This window comes from Nerophis ophidion, linkage group LG11 (assembly GCF_033978795.1).
Source record: "Nerophis ophidion isolate RoL-2023_Sa linkage group LG11, RoL_Noph_v1.0, whole genome shotgun sequence".
NCBI lineage: Eukaryota > Metazoa > Chordata > Actinopteri > Syngnathiformes > Syngnathidae > Nerophis > Nerophis ophidion.
This window is the reverse complement of record NC_084621.1, coordinates 69,745,369-69,770,391: the sequence shown is the minus strand read 5'-3', so window position 1 is coordinate 69,770,391 and position 25,023 is coordinate 69,745,369. Positions and strand designations below refer to the sequence as shown.

Genomic DNA, 25,023 nt, shown 5'->3' with positions numbered 1-25,023 from the left:
TAGGTTGCACACTAGTACACTACATATTAGTAGATTGCACACTAGTACACTACATATTGAGACTTGTATTAGTAGATTGCACACTAGTACACTACATATTAGTAGATTGCACACTAGTACACTACATATTAGTAGATTGCACACTAGTACACTACATATTAGTAGATTGCACACTAGTACACTACATATTGAGACTTGTATTAGTAGATTGCACACTAGTACACTACATATTAGTAGATTGCACACTAGTACACTACATATTAGTAGATTGCACACTAGTACACTACATATTAGTAGATTGCACACTAGTACACTACATATTAGTAGATTGCACACTAGTACACTACATATTAGTAGATTGCACACTAGTACACTACATATTAGTAGATTGCACACTAGTACACTACATATTGAGACTTGTATTAGTAGATTGCACACTAGTACACTACATATTAGTGGATTGCACACTAGTACACTACATATTAGTAGATTGCACACTAGTACACTACATATTGAGACTTGTATTAGTAGATTGCACACTAGTACACTACATATTAGTAGATTGCACACTAGTACACTACATATTAGTAGATTGCACACTAGTACACTACATATTAGTGGATTGCACACTAGTACACTACATATTAGTAGATTGCACACTAGTACACTACATATTGAGACTTGTATTAGTAGATTGCACACTAGTACACTACATATTAGTAGATTGCACACTAGTACACTACATATTAGTAGATTGCACACTAGTACACTACATATTAGTAGATTGCACACTAGTACACTACATATTGAGACTTGTATTAGTAGATTGCACACTAGTACACTACATATTAGTGGATTGCACACTAGTACACTACATATTAGTAGATTGCACACTAGTACACTACATATTGAGACTTGTATTAGTAGATTGCACACTAGTACACTACATATTGAGACTTTTATTAGTAGATTGCACACTAGTACACTACATATTGAGACTTGTATTAGTAGATTGCACACTAGTACACTACATATTAGTAGATTGCACACTAGTACACTACATATTAGTAGATTGCACACTAGTACACTACATATTAGTAGATTGCACACTAGTACACTACATATTCCTTACATCCATCCATTTCTACCGCTTATTCTAAATGGTAACACCCCAATAAGTTTTTCAACTTGTTTAAGTCGGGGTCCACCTTCATCCATTCTTTGGTAACATTTCTGCTTCTTCTAAACCTTTATTTCCAAACATGTCAACAATAACAATCGAGACAAGTACAATATAGGTTGGTGTTCTTTGAAAAATATTTTTTTCAAGTTTAAAAATATTCTCTTACTTTATTTATTTGGAGGAGGATGAGTCACCGTTGTTGCCTTCAAAGCCCCTAAAACAACTTCAAACCTTCAGATGTACAACATTTACTGGATTTTCAGCATTTTTTTCAGCGCATTGCCAGCACCTTCCTCCGCGAGCCGAGAGGGACAAGCAGTAGAAATGGATGGTTTGATTGATTGATACTTTTATTAGTAGATTGGATGGATGGATTTCCGTTTCCATAGCAGCACACTTCTGACTTCTAGCAACAACTGTGTCCTACTCCCAGAAACAAACACCTGTGTTTTCTAATCATGCCAGACTCGGTAACAAACAATGAAAACGACCAGTTTCTGACAAATGAGGATTCACAACCGCATCTTTTTGAAGCTGCATATACTGAGGATGAAACATTTCTTCTAGAAGCCAGCATGAAGGAAGAGTGAGACGTTGGGGTAGACAGACGCCGTGAGAGTGAGTTGAAAGTGACTGCAAACTGCAAAATGTGGAATTTGAAGCAATGCTATTTCAACATAAATGGAGTGCTTACCCAAATAAACTGGAAAAACATACCTGGCCAGAGTTTGTTTGTTATTTTTAATACATTTGCAAATTAAAAAAAGTAAAAGGTTTTACATTGTCATCTTGGGGTATTTTGGGTAGGATTTGGAGAAGAAAAAAATTAATGTATTCCATTTTAAGGCTGTAACATAAATGAATGCTGATTGTGTTGACGAGCTACCTACCTTGTTACCGTGCCTTCCTCAGGTGTGACCAGGCTCCGACCTTGTTACCTTGCCTTCCTCAGGTGTGACCAGGCTCCGACCTTGTTACCTTGCCTTCTTCAGGTGTGACCAGGCTCCTACCTTGTTACCGTGCCTTCCTCAGGTGTGACCAGGCCGGTGGCTTGACCCACGCACCTCAACTACATTTTCCTGCTGTGAAAAAAATCATTTTTACCACCATGGTTTTTTTGTCGCCCGTTCTTTGCTCCCCGCCAATAAAAGAGGTAGCAACTGTTGTGGGCTCTACGCAGCCAGGTGGTGCAACTGGTTGTGAAGCAGTGGTGTTGTTTTTCTATTTCTTGCTTGGAAAAAGTCCCTTTGAGCACCTGGTCAGGTCACAGACGGTGACACTTCTTTGACGGCGATGTCACTAGATGCATTTTACTCATTCAAGTGTGCAAAATAGGACAAATACTGCGGCGAAAGCTGTAGAATTGTTCTTGTCTTTCCAAAAATCCTGAAGCACGACGACATGTCAACATCAAAGTATATGTTGTGTAAGTTGGAGTAAGTGCGGCTGACAAGAGTTGTGAGCCCAAAGTACTCTGGACTGATACAATCAGAGCAAGCAGCATGTCTGAAGAAGTGCAGAAGAAGAAAGAATGTTCAAGTCCATCAACAGATAGAAAAGTCCAGCTTGACATTGTGTACTGAAAGAGGAAGTTTAGGATCCAGGCTTGGCAGAGACGACCTCTTCCTCAAGACCTTGGTAACCTTCCACATCTCCCAGGCTCTAAGAGAGAAGAGAAACAGTCTGGAGGTTTTTTTGCCTGGGCTTTTGGAAAAGAGACATCTCTGATGTGTTTGCTGCTAAAATAAAAGTATAAAGATAATATGAATGTTTGATGTACAACTCCAATGATACCACATGTATACTGTACTATTGATTTGTACGTAGAACCTTCAGCAACTGGGACAGTAACTAGTGATGAGTTTACATGGCTAAAGATTGTACTCACAGGAAAGATTCATGGCGTGAAATAAAGAGTTTTACACACACACCGACCCTAACCCTAGAGCTGCAACTGTCAATACTGTCAATACCTGGTGTAATCTCAGAATGTAAAGTTATTGGATCAATATTTTCATTTGGGTGGTTTTTGTTATTGTTTAAAAACTCAGAGTTATTGTAGGTCACTTTATTTGACACAAATTGTATACATACATAATTTACAGTACTAGCAAATATTGCTGTCAATCTTTGGGCACATGATACGATTCCATTCTTGTGAGCAACGACTCAATTTGGAATCGATTCTTGATTCAAAACGATTCTTGATTCAAAATCAATACTTTTTTGGAATAAGATGGGATGGCATTCCTCAATAAAATCAATGAAGAGCTCTGATCAATTCCTCTGTTATTTAGAAGAAAACCTTCTTGCCCTGATGTGGGATCAGATGTCGTTGTGGTTTGTGCAGCCCTTTGAGACATTTCTGATTAAGGGCTATACAAATCATCTTTGATTGATTGTCTTTACAACTGAAAGCTTTCACCAATTCAATCATTTCTTCCCTAAATCCTTGTAAGTGTGGAAGTAAGAGAAGTGGTAGTAACATCTTGGTGATGAAGAATGCTTTAAATCTTTCACGAAAAGATTCTCTTAAGAGTTCATGAATCACTTCATCCTATTTTAATCATTTTTTTCATCATCACTTGCATATTTGCCTCTAAACCTTTGAAAATATGCCCAAATCTGCAGTGGGCCATGTAATTAAACATCAGCCTAATGGGACTTAAGTGCGTCTCGGTCACATGACTGGACAATTGCAACATACAAACAGATGATAGACTGTCACTGAGCCTATTCTGCACACCATAAGTACTAAGAACTACCACACTGGAGTTTAGTCCCAGGAACTACTCTTCCCCACAGGGACTTTTCCTTTTCACATTGGCACATGGCTGGGGATGCTGTGGACCGTGGTAAGAAACATGTGTCGCGCACCTCCGCCTGCGACCCGTGACCTCCTACTTTAGCGCCTCACCCACCGCTGCAGAACAACCCGCCCACCAAAAGTCAACCAAGACACAACACAAGCAAGAATGGAGAAAGGGAAGCGACTGTCTTCATGATGCTCTGCTAAAATTGGCCATCTAATATTATTATGGAAGAGCACACCCAGGGAGTTAAAGCGCCAGTCATCCAGACATATTTCTTCCTTTCATGGAAGACGAAAGAATAGCAATAAGGAAGTTCCTTATTATTATTAATTAGTGTATGTACTGATTGTATAGGACTAAGTATCCTAGAAGTCAACATTATTATTAATTAGTGTATGGACTGATTGTGTAGGACTAACTATCCTAGTAGTCAACATTTTTATTAATTATGTACTGATTGTATAGGACTCAGTATTCTAGTCAACATTTGTATTAATTATGTAAAGATTGTATAGGACTAAGTATCCTAGAAGTCAACATTATTATTAATTAGTGTATGGACTGATTGATTGATACTTTTATTAGTAGATTGCACAGTACAGTACATATTCCGTACAACTGACCACTAAATGGTAACACCACAATAAGTTTTTCAACTTGTTGGGGTCTACGTTAATCAATTCATGGTACAAATATGTACTATCAGCATGATACAGTCATCACACAAGTTCATCATCAGAGTATATACATTGAATTATTTACATTATTTACAATCCGGGGGGTGGAATGTGGAGGGGATTGAGGGGGGTGGGGGGGTAGGTTGGGTTGCTATCAGCACTTCAGTCATTAACAATTGGATGATGTGAGAAATGGACATTGAAACAGTGTAGGTGTGACTTGGTAGAATATGTACAGCCAGCAGTGAACATATGTACGTATGTACTGATTGTAAAGGACTAAGTATCCGAGAAGTCCAACGAGGAACCCCGCAAGAACAGTGAGGTACATGCAATGCAGAAGGCTCGGAACAAGGCGTTAAGTCTGGCGATATGTTAGCATTAAAAACAGCCAGAGCTAACATGAACTGTGCCATTAAGGTTGCAAAGCGTGCTCACAGTTAGAAAGTGCAGGACTTCTTCGAAAACCCCACGAACACTCGGCGAATGTGGCAGGGCATACAGGTCATCACGGACTATAAAGCTGTCCCTCGTCCTTGTGACAACAGCATCAGCTTCCTAAATGACTTTAACAACTACTTTGCCAGGTTTGAGGCACTTAACACCACTCCAGCCAGAAAATCTGCAAAGACTCCACCCACCCCCACCAAGGACTGTTTTCACTGCTGGACTCTAGAAAGAATGAAGTGAAGTGAAGTGAATTATTTTTACATAGCGCTTTTTCTCTAGTGACTCAAAGCGCTTTACATAGTGAAAGCCAATATCTAAGTGACATTTAAAGCAGTGTGGGTGGCACTGGGAGCAGGTGGCTCAAGTGTCTTGCCCAAGGACACAACGGCAGTGACTCAGATGGCATAAGCGGGGATCAAACCTGCAACCCTCAAGTTGCTGGCACGGCCACTCTACCAACCGAGCTATACCGCCCTGAGGTACTGAGGTACCAAGGTTCCGCAGCCTCCGTAGCAGAACCTCCAGGTTGTGTAATAGCTTCTTCCCTCAGGCCGTAAGACTCTTGAACGCATCATAATCCATCAATCCATCCGTTTTCTGCCGCTTATTCCCTTTGGGTCGCTGGTGCCTATCTCAGCTACAATCGGGCGGGAGGTGGGGTACACCCTGGACAAGTCGCCACCTCATCACAGGGCCAACACAGATAGACAGACACCATTCACACTCACATTCACACACTAGGGACCATTTAGTGATGCCAATTAACCTATCCAGGTGCATGTCTTTGGAGGTGGGAGGGGCCTATCCCCAGGTGCATGTCTTTGGAGGTGGGAGGGGCCTATCCCCAGGTGCATGTCTTTGGAGGTGGGAGGGGCCTATCCCCGGGTGCATATCTTTGGAGGTGGGAGGGGCCTATCCCCAGGTGCATGTCTTTGGAGGTGGGAGGAAGCCGGATCATAATAATCCCCTCAATTCCCCCCCAAAAATGGATTAACTGGCTGGAATATAAACACAATATAACATACATCCATAAACGTGGATGCATAGGAAAAAGTGCAATATATTTATCTGTTCAGTAATCCATTTATTCATATCTGCACCTTATTGCTCTTTTACCCTGCACTACCAGGAGCTAATGCAACAAACTTGTGTTCTAATCTGTACTGTAAAGTTCAAATTTGAATGACAATAAAAAGGAAGTCTAAGTCTAAATCCAGTCTAAGTCTAAGTCAACATTATTATTAGTTAGTTTATGTAATGATTGTATAGGACTAAGTATCCTAGAAGTCACCATTATTATTAATTAGTGTATGTACTGATTGTATAGGACTAAGTACTAGACGGGACTAGAGAAGCTCTGATTCTTCACACACCTTTTGGACGGTGGATCACTTGGACTTTGGAGATGTTCCCAATACAGTGAAGTGAATACGAGCAGGTCTTCACGCACACTTGAAGTGAAACTAGAGTGCGAGCTAAGACATTTACCTTCTCAGTGCTCTTGCTGCTGCTCCTCAGAGCCTGGATGGACAATGCGGAAGAGCACAAGACGAGGGCGAGCTGGACAAGGCACAAGACCAGCAGGACACCATTGATGCCCCTCAGGAGCATCTGGCACAAGAAGGAATTGTTACAAAAATAAAACACTGGAAGGCATGCACAAACGCAGTGAAGTTGTCACGTAGTGTAAATGGTAAATAAAGATAGAATACATCCATCCATCCATTTTCCTACCGCTTGTCCCTTTCAGGGTGGCGGGGGGTGCTGCAGCCTATCTCAGCTGCATGGAGTTGCAAATCCTTTTCAACTTCTATTCAATTGAATGGACTGCAAAGACAAGATACTTAACGTTCCACCTGGAAAACGTTATTTTTTGCAAATATTAGCTCATTTGGAATTTGATACCTGCGACATGTGTCAAAAAAGCTGGCACATGTGGCAAAAAGAGTGAGAACGTTGAGGAATGCTCATCAAACACTTATTTGGAACATCCCACAGGTGAACAGGCTAATTGGGAACAGGTGGGTGCCATGATTGGCTATAAAAGCCGCTTCCATGAAATGCTCACTCATTCACAAACAGGAACAGGGCGAGGGTCACCACTTTGTTGACAAATGCCTGAGCAAATTGTTTAAGAACATTTCTCAAGCAGCTATTGCAACAAGGAATTTAGGGATTTTACCATCTACGCTCCGTAATATCATCAAAAGGTTGAGAGAATGTGGAGAAATCACTGCACGTAAGTCATGATATTACACACCTTCCATCCCTCAGGCGCTACTGCATGAAAAAGCCACATCAGTGTGTAAAGGATATCACCACATGGGCTCAGGAACACTTCAGAAAACCACTGTCAGTAACTACAGTTGGTGGCAACATCTGTTAGTGCAGGTTAAAACTCTACTATGCAAAGCCAAAGACATTTATCAGCAACACCCAGAAACGTTCCAATGGGCCCGAGCTCATCTAAAATGGACTGTTGCAAAGTGGAAAAGTGTTTAGTGGTCTGACGAGTCCACATTTCAAATTGTTTTTGGAAACTGTGGATGTTGTGTTCTCCGAACCAAAGAGGAAAAGAACCATCCGGACTGTAAAAGGCAGCATGTGTTGAGTGATTGATTGAAACTTTTATTAATAGATTGCCCAGTTCAGTACATATTCTGTACAATTGACCACTAAATGGTAACACCCCAATAAGTTTTTCAACTTGTTTAAGTCGGGGTCCACGTTAATCAATTCATGGTCATGTGTGATGGTATGGGGGTGTATTAGTGAACAAGACATGGGTAACTTACACATGTGTGATGGTATGGGGGTGTATTAGTGAACAAGACATGGGTAACTTACACATGTGTGATGGTATGGGGGTGTATTAGTGAACAAAACATGACTAACTTACACATGTGTGATGGTATGGGGGTGTATTAGTGAACAAGACATGGGTAACTTACACATGTGTGATGGTATGGGGGTGTATTAGTGAACAAAACATGACTAACTTACACATGTGTGATGGTATGGGGGTGTATTAGTGAACAAGACATGGGTAACTTACACATGTGTGATGGTATGGGGGTGTATTAGTGAACAAGACATGACTAACTTACACATGTGTGATGGTATGGGGGTGTATTAGAGAACAAGACATGGGTAACTTACACATGTGTGATGGTATGGGGGTGTATTAGTGAACAAGACATGACTAACTTACACATGTGTGATGGTATGGGGGTGTATTAGTGAACAAGACATGACTAACTTACACATGTGTGATGGTATGGGGGTGTATTAGAGAACAAGACATGACTAACTTACACATGTGTGATGGTATGGGGGTGTATTAGTGAACAAGACATGGGTAACTTACACATGTGTGATGGTATGGAGGTGTATTAGTGAACAAGACATGACTAACTTACACATGTGTGATGGTATGGGGGTGTATTAGTGAACAAGACATGGGTAACTTACACATGTGTGATGGTATGGGGGTGTATTAGTGAACAAGACATGACTAACTTACACATGTGTGATGGTATGGGGGTGTATTAGTGAACAAGACATGGGTAACTTACACATGTATGATGGTATGGGGATGTATTAGTGAACAAGACATGGGTAACTTACACATGTGTGATGGTATGGGGGTGTATTAGTGCCCAAGGCATGGGTAACTTACACATGTGTGATGGTATGGGGGTGTATTAGTGAACAAGACATGGGTAACTTACACATGTGTGATGGTATGGGGGTGTATTAGTGAACAAGACATGGGTAACTTACACATGTGTGATGGTATGGGGGTGTATTAGTGAACAAGACATGACTAACTTACACATGTGTGATGGTATGGGGGTGTATTAGTGAACAAGACATGGGTAACTTACACATGTATGATGGTATGGGGATGTATTAGTGAACAAGACATGGGTAACTTACACATGTGTGATGGTATGGGGGCGTATTAGTGCCCAAGGCATGGGTAACTTACACATGTGTGATGGTATGGGGGTGTATTAGTGAACAAGACATGGGTAACTTACACATGTGTGATGGTATGGGGGTGTATTAGTGAACAAGACATGGGTAACTTACACATGTGTGATGGTATGGGGGTGTATTAGTGAACAAGACATGACTAACTTACACATGTGTGATGGTATGGGGGTGTATTAGTGAACAAGACATGGGTAACTTACACATGTGTGATGGTATGGGGTGTATTAGTGAACAAGACATGACTAACTTACACATGTGTGATGGTATGGGGGTGTATTAGTGAACAAGACATGACTAACTTACACATGTGTGATGGTATGGGGGTGTATTAGTGAACAAGACATGGGTAACTTACACATGTGTGATGGTATGGGGGTGTATTAGTGAACAAGACATGGGTAACTTACACATGTGTGATGGTATGGGGGTGTATTAGTGAACAAGACATGACTAACTTACACATGTGTGATGGTATGGGGGTGTATTAGTGAACAAGACATGACTAACTTACACGTGTGATGGTATGGGGGTGTATTAGTGAACAAGACATGACTAACTTACACATGTGTGATGGTATGGGGGTGTATTAGTGAACAAGACATGGGTAACTTACACATGTGTGATGGTATGGGGGTGTATTAGTGAACAAGACATGGGTAACTTACACATGTGTGATGGTATGGGGGTGTATTAGTGAACAAGACATGGGTAACTTACACATGTGTGATGGTATGGGGGTGTATTAGTGAACAAGACATGGGTAACTTACACATGTGTGATGGTATGGGGGTGTATTAGTGAACAAGACATGACTAACTTACACATGTGTGATGGTATGGGGGTGTATTAGTGAACAAGACATGACTAACTTACACATGTGTGATGGTATGGGGGTGTATTAGTGAACAAGACATGGGTAACTTACACATGTGTGATGGTATGGGGGTGTATTAGTGAACAAGACATGGGTAACTTACACATGTGTGATGGTATGGGGGTGTATTAGTGAACAAGACATGACTAACTTACACATGTGTGATGGTATGGGGGTGTATTAGTGAACAAGACATGACTAACTTACACGTGTGATGGTATGGGGGTGTATTAGTGAACAAGACATGACTAACTTACACATGTGTGATGGTATGGGGGTGTATTAGTGAACAAGACATGGGTAACTTACACATGTGTGATGGTATGGGGGTGTATTAGTGAACAAGACATGGGTAACTTACACATGTGTGATGGTATGGGGGTGTATTAGTGAACAAGACATGGGTAACTTACACATGTGTGATGGTATGGGGGTGTATTAGTGAACAAGACACGACTAACTTACACATGTGTGATGGTATGGGGGTGTATTAGTGCCCAAGGCATGACTAACTTACACATGTGTGATGGTATGGGGGTGTATTAGTGAACAAGACATGGGTAACTTACACATGTGTGATGGTATGGGGGTGTATTAGTGCCCAAGGCATGACTAACTTACACATGTGTGATGGTATGGGGGTGTATTAGTGAACAAGACATGGGTAACTTACACATGTGTGATGGTATGGGGGTGTATTAGTGAACAAGACATGACTAACTTACACGTGTGATGGTATGGGGGTGTATTAGTGAACAAGACATGACTAACTTACACATGTGTGATGGTATGGGGGTGTATTAGTGAACAAGACATGGGTAACTTACACATGTGTGATGGTATGGGGGTGTATTAGTGAACAAGACATGGGTAACTTACACATGTGTGATGGTATGGGGGTGTATTAGTGAACAAGACATGGGTAACTTACACATGTGTGATGGTATGGGGGTGTATTAGTGAACAAGACACGACTAACTTACACATGTGTGATGGTATGGGGGTGTATTAGTGCCCAAGGCATGACTAACTTACACATGTGTGATGGTATGGGGGTGTATTAGTGAACAAGACATGGGTAACTTACACATGTGTGATGGTATGGGGGTGTATTAGTGCCCAAGGCATGACTAACTTACACATGTGTGATGGTATGGGGGTGTATTAGTGAACAAGACATGGGTAACTTACACATGTGTGATGGTATGGGGGTGTATTAGTGCCCAAGGCATGACTAACTTACACATGTGTGATGGTATGGGGGTGTATTAGTGCCCAAGACATGGGTAACTTACACATGTGTGATGGTATGGGGGTGTATTAGTGAACAAGACACGACTAACTTACACATGTGTGATGGTATGGGGGTGTATTAGTGCCCAAGGCATGACTAACTTACACATGTGTGATGGTATGGGGGTGTATTAGTGAACAAGACATGGGTAACTTACACATGTGTGATGGTATGGGGGTGTATTAGTGAACAAGACATGGGTAACTTACACATGTGTGATGGTATGGGGGTGTATTAGTGAACAAGATATGGGTAACTTACACATGTGTGATGGTATGGGGGTGTATTAGTGAACAAGACATGGGTAACTTACACATGTGTGATGGTATGGGGGTGTATTAGTGAACAAGACATGGGTAACTTACACATGTGTGATGGTATGGGGGTGTATTAGTGAACAAGACACGACTAACTTACACATGTGTGATGGTATGGGGGTGTATTAGTGAACAAGACATGACTAACTTACACATGTGTGATGGTATGGGGGTGTATTAGTGAACAAGACATGGGTAACTTACACATGTGTGATGGTATGGGGGTGTATTAGTGAACAAGACATGGGTAACTTACACATGTGTGATGGTATGGGGGTGTATTAGTGCCCAAGGCATGGGTAACTTACACATGTGTGATGGTATGGGGGTGTATTAGTGAACAAGACATGGGTAACTTACACATGTGTGATGGTATGGGGGTGTATTAGTGAACAAGACATGACTAACTTACACATCTGTGAAGGCACCATTAGTGCTGAAAGGTACATACAACTTTTGCAGCAAGATATGTTGTTATCATGGACGCCCCTGCTTATTTCAGCAAGACAATGCCAAGCCATGTGTCTGTATAGTAAAAGAGTGTTGGTACTAGACTGGCCTGCCTGTCGTCAGGACCTGTCTCCCATTGAACATGTGTGAATGCTAAAGTATGAGGCAGGAGACAGTTGAACAACTTAAGCTGTACATCAAGCAAGAATGGCAAAGAATTCCACTTCAAAAATGTGTCTCCTCAGTTCCCAAAGCTGCACTGAGTGTTGTTCAAAGGAAAGGCCATGTAACACACTGGTAAAAATGCCTTTTTTGACATGTGTTGCTGACTTTCAATTCTAAATGAATGATTTTTTGCAAAAGTGTGTCAGTGTGAACATGACATAGCTTGTTTTTGCAGTCTATTCAATGGAATATAAGTTGAAAAGGATTTGTTGTATTCTCTTTTTAGTTCCCATTGACACGAGGTGACAACTTCACTGCTTCTGGCTGTTGTAGAAGTGTACTGTTGCTGTTGTAGAAGTGTACTGTTGCTGTTGTAGAAGTGTACTGTTGCTGTTGTAGAAGTGTACTGTTGCTGTTGTAGAAGTGTACTGTTGCTGTTGTAGAAGTGTACTGTTGCTGTTGTAGAAGTGTACTGTTGCTGTTGTAGAAGTGTACTGTTGCTGTTGTAGAAGTGTACTGTTGCTGTTGTAGAAGTGTACTGTTGCTGTTGTAGAAGTGTACTGTTGCTGTTGTAGAAGTGTACTGTTGCTGTTGTAGAAGTGTACTGTTGCTGTTGTAGAAGTGTACTGTTGCTGTTGTAGAAGTGTACTGTTGCTGTTATAGAAGTGTACTGTTGCTGTTGTAGAAGTGTACTGTTGCTGTTGTAGAAGTGTACTGTTGCTGTTGTAGAAGTGTACTGTTGCCGTTGTAGAAGTGTACTGTTGCTGTTGTAGAAGTGTACTGTTGCTGTTGTAGAAGTGTACTGTTGCTGTTGTAGAAGTGTACTGTTGCTGTTGTAGAAGTGTACTGTTGCTGTTGTAGAAGTGTACTGTTGCTGTTGTAGAAGTGTACTGTTGCTGTTGTAGAAGTGTACTGTTGCTGTTGTAGAAGTGTACTGTTGCTGTTGTAGAAGTGTACTGTTGCTGTTGTAGAAGTGTACTGTTGCTGTTGTAGAAGTGTACTGTTGCTGTTGTAGAAGTGTACTGTTGCTGTTGTAGAAGTGTACTGTTGCTGTTGTAGAAGTGTACTGTTGCTGTTGTAGAAGTGTACTGTTGCTGTTGTAGAAGTGTACTGTTGCTGTTGTAGAAGTGTACTGTTGCTGTTGTAGAAGTGTACTGTTGCTGTTGTAGAAGTGTACTGTTGCTGTTGTAGAAGTGTACTGTTGCTGTTGTAGAAGTGTACTGTTGCTGTTGTAGAAGTGTACTGTTGCTGTTGTAGAAGTGTACTGTTGCTGTTATAGAAGTGTACTGTTGCTGTTGTAGAAGTGTACTGTTGCTGTTGTAGAAGTGTACTGTTGCTGTTGTAGAAGTGTACTGTTGCCGTTGTAGAAGTGTACTGTTGCTGTTGTAGAAGTGTACTGTTGCTGTTGTAGAAGTGTACTGTTGCTGTTGTAGAAGTGTACTGTTGCTGTTGTAGAAGTGTACTGTTGCTGTTGTAGAAGTGTACTGTTGCTGTTGTAGAAGTGTACTGTTGCTGTTGTAGAAGTGTACTGTTGCTGTTGTAGAAGTGTACTGTTGCTGTTGTAGAAGTGTACTGTTGCTGTTGTAGAAGTGTACTGTTGCTGTTGTAGAAGTGTACTGTTGCTGTTGTAGAAGTGTACTGTTGCTGTTGTAGAAGTGTACTGTTGCTGTTGTAGAAGTGTACTGTTGCTGTTGTAGAAGTGTACTGTTGCTGTTGTAGAAGTGTACTGTTGCTGTTGTAGAAGTGTACTGTTGCTGCTGTAGAAGTGTACTGTTGTTGTTGTAGAAGTGTACTGTTGCTGTTGTAGAAGTGTACTGTTGCTGTTGCAGAAGTGTACTGTTGCTGTTGTAGAAGTGTACTGTTGCTGTTGTAGAAGTGTACTGTTGCTGTTGTAGAAGTGTACTGTTGCTGTTGTAGAAGTGTACTGTTGCTGTTGCAGAAGTGTACTGTTGCTGTTGTAGAAGTGTACTGTTGCTGCTGTACAAGTGTACTGTTGCTGTTGTAGAAGTGTACTGTTGCTGTTGTAGAAGTGTACTGTTGCTGTTATAGAAGTGTACTGTTGCTGTTGTAGAAGTGTACTGTTGCTGTTGTAGAAGTGTACTGTTGCTGTTGTACAAGTGTACTGTTGCTGTTGTAGAAGTGTACTGTTGCTGTTGTAGAAGTGTACTGTTGCTGTTGTAGAAGTGTACTGTTGCTGTTATAGAAGTGTACTGTTGCTGTTGTACAAGTGTACTGTTGCTGCTGTAGAAGTGTACTGTTGTTGTTGTAGAAGTGTACTGTTGCTGTTGTAGAAGTGTACTGTTGCTGCTGTAGAAGTGTACTGTTGTTGTTGTAGAAGTGTACTGTTGCTGTTGTAGAAGTGTACTGTTGCTGTTGTAGAAGTGTACTGTTGCTGTTGTAGAAGTGTACTGTTGCTGTTGTAGAAGTGTACTGTTGCTGTTGTAGAAGTGTACTGTTGCTGTTGTAGAAGTGTACTGTTGCTGTTGTAGAAGTGTACTGTTGCTGTTATAGAAGTGTACTGTTGCTGTTGTAGAAGTGTACTGTTGCTGTTGTAGAAGTGTACTGTTGCTGTTATAGAAGTGTACTGTTGCTGTTGTAGAAGTGTACTGTTGCTGTTGTAGAAGTGTACTGTTGCTGTTGTAGAAGTGTACTGTTGCTGCTGTAGAAGTGTACTGTTGTTGTTGTAGAAGTGTACTGTTGCTGTTGTAGAAGTGTACTGTTGCTGTTGTAGAAGTGTACTGTTGCTGTTGTAGAAGTGTACTGTTGCTGTTGTAGAAGTGTACTGTTGCTGTTATAGAAGTGTACTGTTGCTGTTGTAGAAGTGTACTGTTGCTGTTGTAGAAGTGTACTGTTGCTGTTGTACAAGTGTACTGTTGCTGTTGTAGAAGTGTACTGTTGCTGTTGTAGAAGTGTACTGTTGCTGTTGTAGAAGTGTACTGTTGCTGTTATAGAAGTGTACTGTTGCTGTTGTACAAGTGTACTGTTGCTGCTGTAGAAGTGTACTGTTGTTGTTGTAGAAGTGTACTGTTGCTGTTGTAGAAGTGTACTGTTGCTGCTGTAGAAGTGTACTGTTGTTGTTGTAGAAGTGTACTGTTGCTGTTGTAGAAGTGTACTGTTGCTGTTGTAGAAGTGTACTGTTGCTGTTGTAGAAGTGTACTGTTGCTGTTGTAGAAGTGTACTGTTGCTGTTGTAGAAGTGTACTGTTGCTGTTGTAGAAGTGTACTGTTGCTGTTGTAGAAGTGTACTGTTGCTGTTATAGAAGTGTACTGTTGCTGTTGTAGAAGTGTACTGTTGCTGTTGTAGAAGTGTACTGTTGCTGTTATAGAAGTGTACTGTTGCTGTTGTAGAAGTGTACTGTTGCTGTTGTAGAAGTGTACTGTTGCTGTTGTAGAAGTGTACTGTTGCTGCTGTAGAAGTGTACTGTTGTTGTTGTAGAAGTGTACTGTTGCTGTTGTAGAAGTGTACTGTTGCTGTTGTAGAAGTGTACTGTTGCTGTTGTAGAAGTGTACTGTTGCTGTTGTAGAAGTGTACTGTTGCTGTTGTAGAAGTGTACTGTTGCTGTTGTAGAAGTGTACTGTTGCTGTTGTAGAAGTGTACTGTTGCTGTTATAGAAGTGTACTGTTGCTGTTGTAGAAGTGTACTGTTGCTGTTGTAGAAGTGTACTGTTGCTGTTATAGAAGTGTACTGTTGCTGTTGTAGAAGTGTACTGTTGCTGTTGTAGAAGTGTACTGTTGCTGTTGTAGAAGTGTACTGTTGCTGTTGTAGAAGTGTACTGTTGCTGTTGTAGAAGTGTACTGTTGCTGTTGTAGAAGTGTACTGTTGCTGTTGTAGAAGTGTACTGTTGCTGTTGTAGAAGTGTACTGTTGCTGTTGTAGAAGTGTACTGTTGCTGTTGTAGAAGTGTACTGTTGCTGTTGTAGAAGTGTACTGTTGCTGTTGTAGAAGTGTACTGTTGCCGTTGTAGAAGTGTACTGTTGCTGTTGTAGAAGTGTACTGTTGCTGTTGTAGAAGTGTACTGTTGCTGTTGTAGAAGTGTACTGTTGCTGTTGTAGAAGTGTACTGTTGCTGTTGTAGAAGTGTACTGTTGCTGTTGTAGAAGTGTACTGTTGCTGTTGTAGAAGTGTACTGTTGCTGTTGTAGAAGTGTACTGTTGCTGTTGTAGAAGTGTACTGTTGCTGTTGTAGAAGTGTACTGTTGCTGTTGTAGAAGTGTACTGTTGCTGTTGTAGAAGTGTACTGTTGCTGTTGTAGAAGTGTACTGTTGCTGTTGTAGAAGTGTACTGTTGCAGAAGTGTACTGTTGCTGTTGTAGAAGTGTACTGTTGCTGCTGTAGAAGTGTACTGTTGTTGTTGTAGAAGTGTACTGTTGCTGTTGTAGAAGTGTACTGTTGCTGTTGTAGAAGTGTACTGTTGCTGTTGTAGAAGTGTACTGTTGCTGTTGTAGAAGTGTACTGTTGCTGTTGTACAAGTGTACTGTTGCTGTTGTAGAAGTGTACTGTTGCTGTTGTAGAAGTGTACTGTTGCTGTTATAGAAGTGTACTGTTGCTGTTGTAGAAGTGTACTGTTGCTGTTGTAGAAGTGTACTGTTGCTGTTGTAGAAGTGTACTGTTGCTGTTATAGAAGTGTACTGTTGCTGTTGTAGAAGTGTACTGTTGCTGTTGTAGAAGTGTACTGTTGCTGTTGTAGAAGTGTACTGTTGCTGTTGTAGAAGTGTACTGTTGCTGTTGTAGAAGTGTACTGTTGCTGTTGTAGAAGTGTACTGTTGCTGTTGTAGAAGTGTACTGTTGCTGTTGTAGAAGTGTACTGTTGCTGTTGTAGAAGTGTACTGTTGCTGTTGTAGAAGTGTACTGTTGCTGTTGTAGAAGTGTACTGTTGCTGTTGTAGAAGTGTACTGTTGCTGTTGTAGAAGTGTACGGTGGATCAGACTGGTGGTGATGATGACCATGTTGGCAGCGTTCTTACTTACGATAATCAGCTTTTTCTTCTCCAAGCATCGCGTGATGAATCCTTCTTTATGGGGGGGCATGCTTGTCAGACTGTCAAAGTCCCAGAAGTCACCGTCCGCCGGCTCACAGGCATCCCACAGGCTTTGGTGTATGGTGGCGATGTTGAGGGCGCACATCACCATGGCAACCATGGCAAAGCCCACACCCGAGATGTTGAAAATGACATTGATGATGACCTGAGAGAAGATATGAAGGTGGTATTTGCCAAACAGTGGAAATGAGCTGTGAATTGTAGGAAAAGTCAGTGTCAACAGCTTCTCCCAGTCTTTGCAGACACGCCTGAAACTCCTTTGATGGAGATTGTCATCTTCCAAGCAGAAAAGCATGCACATGTGTAAAATGGCTACATGGAAGAAGAAGGATGTTTCACTTTCAGACCTCTTGACTTCTGCAGCAGGTACAATTATTACACTTCCTGTACTGTGCCTCTCTTAAAGCGTGTTGACTACAAGCCTTTACCTTGCAATGCTTTTCCAGCAGAGCCATCTTGGTACTTTAAAAGAGATTCTTTCTGAGATCCAATAGTGTTCCTCACCTTCTTCATCAAAATGCTGGAACTCGCGACTTTCTTTGGCCCCATGGTGGATTCTTGTAAACACACTGCTGTTTTATTACCATTGCTATGACTTTGTGGTGTCACACTTATGGATCTTGTTTTGTCATGTTATGTTTTTGTTTTTGGACTCTTGTTTCCCGTTTTACACTTCCTGGTTTTGTTTTTCCATAGTAACCCATTAGTTTCCACCTGGTCTCCAAGTCACGCCCAGCCCTCAGTCCCACACCTGTTTCTAATTATCACAGCCACTACTTAAATCATTTTCTTTCTGTCCATCAGTCTGGGATTTTTGCATTCTGCTTCATGCCACATTTCTATCACAAACCTCCACGCCTTGCCACGCTGCTAAACATTTGGACCACGCCACGTAAGACCTATGTATTCTTTCGCCTAAAGTGCTGTTTTTTGTTAACGTTTTAGCATATATTATTATCCGCCATCGAGCGTGCTTTTTGTTTTGCCTTTTGTATTTAAATAACAAATAAAAATTGTACTTACATTCATGCCTGATTCGTCCCACATCATCCTTGCATCGAGGAAGAACAAACACCCACAGCTCAAGCTTGACATGTGGGTTATTTTGTGTTTTATTTCATTTACTTAGTGATTAAAGGTGTCATACTATGATGTTTTTCTACATTGAAAACACTTCCTTGGGGTGGACATTACAGGTAATGGAGCTTCTTGGGCCAAAATGTGGCATCGATGTTGTTTTCCGGCAGCTTTCTGATGGTCTTCTCAGGGTTTGCTGCTCTGAGGGCGGTCTTATAATGCTCAAATGTTCCAATCATATTTATTACTACAAACAAATATGTCCCTTTTTTTGAAAAATACTTTCAGTTAAGCGTCTAGACTGTACAACTCCTCTCTGGGACGGGGGGCGGGGGGTACTAGGATGACAGGGGATGCAAAACAATAACAGCGCAATACGTTTTCATAACATGGTCACTACTGCCTACTTTGTCTTGTTATATTCTTATTTTACTGTTATATTTTTATTCCCATTGTTGCTTTTTAGTTTTTATTCTTATTGTAATATTTCTCTATTTTGTTTCCATTTAAACCCCCATTATTTACTTTTTACTTTAATTTATATTGATCTCAACTCTGTACACTGCTGCTGGAATTTTAATTTTCCTGAAGGAACTCTCCTGAAGGAATCAATAAAGTACTATCTATCTATCTATTTATCTTTAAAGTGACAACCATGTGTCCACATTTAATAATGTAAATACCTGACAAAATGATGCTTGGCATCCTTGGCATCAAATATATTTTCTGGGTGATGGTTTATCAAATATTCTGTTCCCTGCAGTGCAGTGTCACCAAACCTTTTATCGTCCTGGTGCATTTTCTACTTAAAACATGGATAACAAATCCTTTTAAACTACGAGTTGATTTAAAGTTATTGTGGCAAAAAAGGGTGTTAAAAGTTCACGTGTGGTCTTGGAAAGGCTGCAGACGCGGGCGGAGGCTTTGCCTTGCAGTGCGCAGACCGAGGAGGTTGTGTTTTGCTTTCTTTGTTTGTCTGTTAGCAAAAAGTCACGAATAAAGATTTGGATGACAAGTTCAGGAAATGTCTGAAGAAACCAACTTTTCTGTCTCCTTCACGACTGGCACACACGGACCTCCACCTTCACCTCCACCTCCACCTCCACCACTGGTGCTGCGCAGGCCATTTTGAGAGATGCACTTTACTTCCGGACCGGCCACTTCAGACAGATGCTACTTTGTTGATTCCCTCAGGAAAATGTCAATTCCAAAAGCGGTGTACAGAATTGAGATCTAATTTGAAAAGTAAACAACAAATAATGTTATTGTCATCCTCGTACTCCCTTGTACAGTCTGATGGCGTGTGGGACAAAATACTTTTTGAGTCTATTAGTCCTGCACTCAGAAGCGCCAGCAAGTTTTCATTTGGTACCGTCCCACCTCATTATTGGGATGATCCTCACACGACTATTTCTGATAGCCTTACAGCCCTGGAGGGAGCCTTCCTATCAAGTCAACCATATTCCTCTGTGGAGACTCAAAGCACTTGACATGATCTGACTTCCATTGACAGCAGTGCGGGTGTCACCGGGAAAGTGTATTGCCCAAGGACACAGCGGCCGTGACGGAATCCAACCTGGAACCTTCAATAAAAATAATGATAAGAAAATCAACTATTAGGGCACGGAGAAGACTGAGGGGGGGACCCCATGTGAGTGTGAATATTGGGCTGCTCCAAAAAATCGATTCACATCCGAATTGCGACTCTTATTCATCCTGTCTAAATCAATTCATAATTTAGAAAATATATATATATTATTTTATCGTTATCAAAGTTGTTTTTAATAAGAATCAATGCAGAAAGAGCTTTTCATTTGATGAGTTTTATAATAATGGTTATGCTAAATGATACATTGTGAGAATTGGTTTGAAAGGAGAATGGAATGTTTTGGTGCAGAAAGATTGCCAGCCCTGATGGTCCAGTGCCAGGTGAGGTGAAGCACTGATCAATGTGCTGATGCCAACTAAACCTAGCGTGATTTAGGTGTGGCGTGGGCCTGGTCACGGTACGACTGGCCAAGAGCCGTTGCACCCGGCAAAACATAAGAAGTGACTCACCAGACACGGACTCGGGTACTTCTCCGACAAAATGCACAAGATGCCGAAGAACACAAACTAAAAGAGAAGAACATAAAGCATGAGAGCAGAGTGGAGAGAGAATGAGTGTAGTTGAGGTCACGTTACGCTGCTCACCACGGCTCCCATCCACACGGAAAAGAAGTTGGCATCCACGGGCCACCAGGAGGCAGAACCGTGACACATGAGGATGCCTCCCAGGCCCATGTTGAGCAAGCCCACCATGATCTGCAGGGCCTGGCGTGGGCACAGGGGGCAGGAGGTGGTGGTCACTGGCTGTTCCACTCAACTCACTTGAAAAGCTGCAACTCTCACCCCCAGTAAGGACTGAGACGTCCCCAGGAGTGTCCTCAGGTGCTGGGACACGGAGCAGCAAACGGGGCTGAAGCAAAGACTCTTGAGGATTTGGAATAGAGGAAGCCAGACACTGCTGGGGTCAGAGGTCACTGTAAACACGGTGACCCCATCTGTCCTCTTCATGGTCACAGACATCCTGCCTACTTTGGAGAGAACATACTATGTCTTAGTAGATTTGATAAGGGTGCACAAAAAAACAGATTCCTATTCATTGAATCGATTCGAAAAATTGAAAATCGATTTAAGGATAAATACATTTAATAGATGTATTTTTTTTAATAAGAAGCTTTACGTTTTAGGCCAGAAGGAGTTTTTCTAAACTGTAACCTGTTTTCAAAAAGTTTCAATACAATTGTTAATAACAAATAATTCATTGCAAGAATTGCTTTGAAACCACGTTGCCTTGAGAATGGATTCTAAATGGAATGGTGAGTGCAGGACTCAGAATGAATGGTCACATGCCCAAAGATCAACAACCCTGATATTGAAAAGTCAATGACATGCATGAAGCAAGACAAGCTTTTCTGACATTCCAATGACATCTCCTTTTTTTATTTTTACTACATGCTCATTATTTATGAGGTGTGCTTTTCAACTCCTGCTGCTAGACTCAAGCGGGCGTGAACTTGGTTCCACCTCCAGGTGACTCGAGGGGAGAATCTTTGGCCACCTTTCAGGGGCTAAGAGTCCATTATTCAGGCTTCATCCATTTATGAATATTGATGCACTTTTACATTCATGTTCCTTTCACTAAATGTAAACACTTAAAAACAGTGCAGTAGTAATAACTAAAACACTTCAATTAATTCCCAGATTTTTCAAACTGATGGAAATGTCTGCACAAATGGATCATAAGTTGCTGATAACGGAGGAGCTGCTGGGGTCTCTCAGTGAGGTGAAGACATTTGACAACTGTCTGCATGACTTTATTTACAATAAGTACTTCCATTATCACCCTTTACTAATCCATTCTACAATTGTCCATGGCCCAATTGAGAACCATTTAAAAATTGATCATTTCCCCCACTTCTCATGTCTGAAACTGGAGGCCCATATCTGGCCCGCCACTTCCTTTTATCTGGCCCACCACTTCCTTTTATCTGGCCCGCCACTTCCTTTTATCTGGCCCACCACTTCCTTTTATCTGGACCGCAACATCCAATTTATCTTGCTTGCCACTTCCTTTTATCTGGCCCACCACAACCAATTTATCTTGCTTGCCACTTCCTTTTATCTGGCCCGCCACATCCTTTTATCTGGACCGCAACATCCAATTTATCTTGCTTGCCACTTCCTTTTATCTGGCCCACCACATCCTTTTATCTGGACCGCAACATCCAATTTATCTTGCTTGCCACTTCCTTTTATCTGGCCCACCACAACCAATTTATCTTGCTTGCCACTTCCTTTTATCTGGCCCGCCACATCCTTTTATCTGGACCGCAACATCCAATTTATCTTGCTTGCCACTTCCTTTTATCTGGCCCACCACAACCAATTTATCTTGCTTGCCACTTCCTTTTATCTGGCCCACCACAACCAATTTATCTTGCTTGCATATTTCCTTTTATCTGGCCCGCCACATCCTTTTATCTGGCCCGCCACATCCTTTTATCTGGACCGCAACATCCAATTTATCTTGCTTGCCACTTCCTTTTATCTGGCCCACCACAACCAATTTATCTTGCTTGCATATTTCCTTTTATCTGGCCCGCCACATCCTTTTATCTGGACCGCCACATCCTTTTATCTGGACCGCCACATCCAATTTATCTTGCTTGCCACTTCCTTTTATCTGGCCCACCACAACCAATTTATCTTGCTTGCCACTTCCTTTTATCTGGCCCACCACAACCAATTTATCTTGCTTGCCACTTCCTTTTATCTGGCCCGCCACATCCTTTTATCTGGCCCACGAAATAAAAGTACTTCATCTTTTCTTACTAAATGTGTTTCTTCTTTCCATTTTGACTAGAGATGTCGGATATTGGCTTTTTTGCTCATATCCGATATTCCGATATTGTCCAACTCTTAATTACCGATTCCGATATCAACCGATACCGATACATACAGTGGTGGAATGAACACATTATTATGCCTAATTTTGTTGTGATGCCCCGCTGGATGCATTAAACAATGTAACAAGGTTTTCCAAAATAAATCAACTCAAGTTATGGAAAAACATGACTGCCATATTTATTATTGAAGTCACAAAGTGCATTTTTTTTAACATGCCTCAAAACTGCAGCTTGGAATTTGGGACATGCTCTCCCTGAGAGAGCATGAGGAGGTTCAGGTGGGCGGAGTAGGGGGTGGCGAGGGGTGGGGTGTATATTGTAGCGTCCCGGAAGTGTTAGTGCTGCAAGGGGTTGTGAGTATTTGTTGTGTTGTGTTTATGTTGTGTTACGGTGCGGATGTTCTCCCGAAATGTTTTTGTCATTCTTGTTTGGTGTGGGTTCATAGGGTGGCGCGTATTTGTAACAGTGTTGAACTTGTTTAAAGGGCTACCCTCAGTGTGACCTGTATGGCTGTTGACCAAGTATGCATGCATTCACTTGTGTATGTGAAAATTCGTAGATATTATGTGACTAGGCCGGCACCCTAATAAGGTTTATTGGCAGTTATTGGGGCGGTATAACTCGGTTGGCCAGCAACTAGAGGGTTGCAGGTTCAATCCCCGCTTCCGCTATCCTAGTCACTGCCGTTGTGTCCTTGAACAAGACACTTTACCCACCTGCTACCAGTGCCACCCACGCTGGTTAGATATTGGGTTTCACTATGTAAAGCACTTTGAGTCACTAGAGAAAAAGTGCTATATAAAATATAATTCACTTCACTTGTGTATTCCTCCCTACGTCTGTGTACACAGCGGCATTTCAAAAAGTCTTACATTTTACTTTTAGAAACTGATACCGATAATTTCTGATATTACATTTTAAAGCATTTATCGGCCGATATTATCGGACATCTCTAATTTTGACCTTTACAAAATACATGTACTGCATGCAATGGCATATATTTTAAACTTCAATATTATCTAATAATGCAGCAAATGTATTATATATTCCATAACATTTTATTTTGTTATAATAAAAATAAATACTTAAATATCTGAGTTCAAAGCGGGTTATTCATCATATTGAACACTGTAAAAATAACAATAGACTTTACGTAAAATTTTCTTGCCAAAAAAAATCAACTTTGTTACTTTTTATTCTATATACATTAATACAATATAAAACAACAACTGTAGATTCTACAGTACAAAACTGGCAGCTTTGTTGCATGGATTTTACTGTAAAAATGTGTGTGTATATATGTATATATATATATATATATATATATATATATATATATATATATATATATATATATATACATATATATACATATATATATATTGGTACTGTGTTTACATTCTACTAAAGTAGTATGCTGTAAAAAAAAAAAAAAAAATATATTGACAGATTTTGAATCACAGTAAAATCTAAAGATGTTTTTTACAAGGTAGGTAAAAAAAAGATATAATAATGACGTGATATATATGAGGGCAACTATAACCAAAAGGGAGTTTGACATTGTTGAAAGATTTCATCAACAGTGTCAAAGTATTGCCATGATTGATACTTGTATTAGTAGATTGGACAGTACAGTACATATTATGTACAATTGACCACTAAATGCTAACACCCCAATACGTTTTTCAACTTGTTTAAGTCGGGGTCCACCTTCATCCATTCTTTGGTATTGAATAATGTGGACCCCGACTTAAACAAGTTGAACAACTTATTGTGGTGTTACCATTTAGTGGTCAATTGTACACAATATGTACTGTACTGTGCAATCTACTAATAAAAGTATCAATCAATCAATCAATCAATCAAAGACTTAAAGAAGTTGAACAAGTATCGGGGTATCCTGTCAGGATTTAGTGCTCAGTTAAAGTATGTACTGTACTGTGAAAGTTTCAATCGATCAATCGAAACTAAAAGTGAGGTGGCAGAATAGTTAAGGTAAGACAAGTCTAAGACAAAAGAGAAGTAGTTTGGAGGAATAATGAAGAACTTACAAACTGCTAAGACTTGGCCTCTTTTTGGAGCGACTTCCTGTTCTGTTGTTGACGTTGTCACGTGACAACGTTTTTGTTTGTTGTTTTGCTTCCGGGATGACGTCACGCACTAGGCGTGGCACCACTAGGGGGTGAGATCTTATTGCTTGGTTTTTAACCGACGTCACGTCCGGCTCACTTCCTGCTTA

General features: G+C 41.0%; 1 protein-coding gene across 3 annotated transcripts; it reads right to left on the bottom strand.

Moving 5' to 3' along the window:
• Nucleotides 1-1,905: 1,905 nt before the first annotated feature.
• LOC133562406 (transmembrane protein 176B-like) lies at nt 1,906-24,933 on the bottom strand. Of its 3 annotated transcripts, none has more exons than XM_061916586.1 (7): nt 24,836-24,933; nt 20,725-20,909; nt 20,527-20,646; nt 20,392-20,448; nt 17,186-17,401; nt 6,612-6,734; nt 1,906-2,845 (listed from the first exon to the last, which is right to left on the bottom strand). In XM_061916586.1, the coding sequence occupies exons 2-7, from the start codon at nt 20,899-20,901 to the stop codon at nt 2,777-2,779; spliced, it is 762 nt and encodes a 253-aa protein (XP_061772570.1). In that variant the 5' UTR covers nt 20,902-20,909; nt 24,836-24,933; the 3' UTR covers nt 1,906-2,776. The 3 variants fall into 3 exon arrangements, with proteins under 3 accessions (XP_061772570.1, XP_061772571.1, XP_061772572.1); XM_061916587.1 differs by having other exon boundaries at nt 20,725-20,906; nt 24,836-24,931; XM_061916588.1 differs by lacking the exon at nt 6,612-6,734.
• Nucleotides 24,934-25,023: the final 90 nt, after the last annotated feature.

What these genes read in the sequence shown, in the direction of transcription:
- LOC133562406 (XM_061916586.1), bottom strand. Translation starts at nt 20,901, where the DNA reads ATGTCTGTGACCATGAAGAGGACAGATGGGGTCACCGTGTTTACAGTG. An exon ending in CGTCTCAGTCCTTACTGGGG is followed by an intron (nt 20,647 to 20,724) that starts GTGAGAGTTGCA and finishes TGCCCACGCCAG; the next exon opens with GCCCTGCAGATCATGGTGGG. An exon ending in AGTACCCGAGTCCGTGTCTG is followed by an intron (nt 17,402 to 20,391) that starts GTGAGTCACTTC and finishes ATCTTCTCTCAG; the next exon opens with GTCATCATCAATGTCATTTT.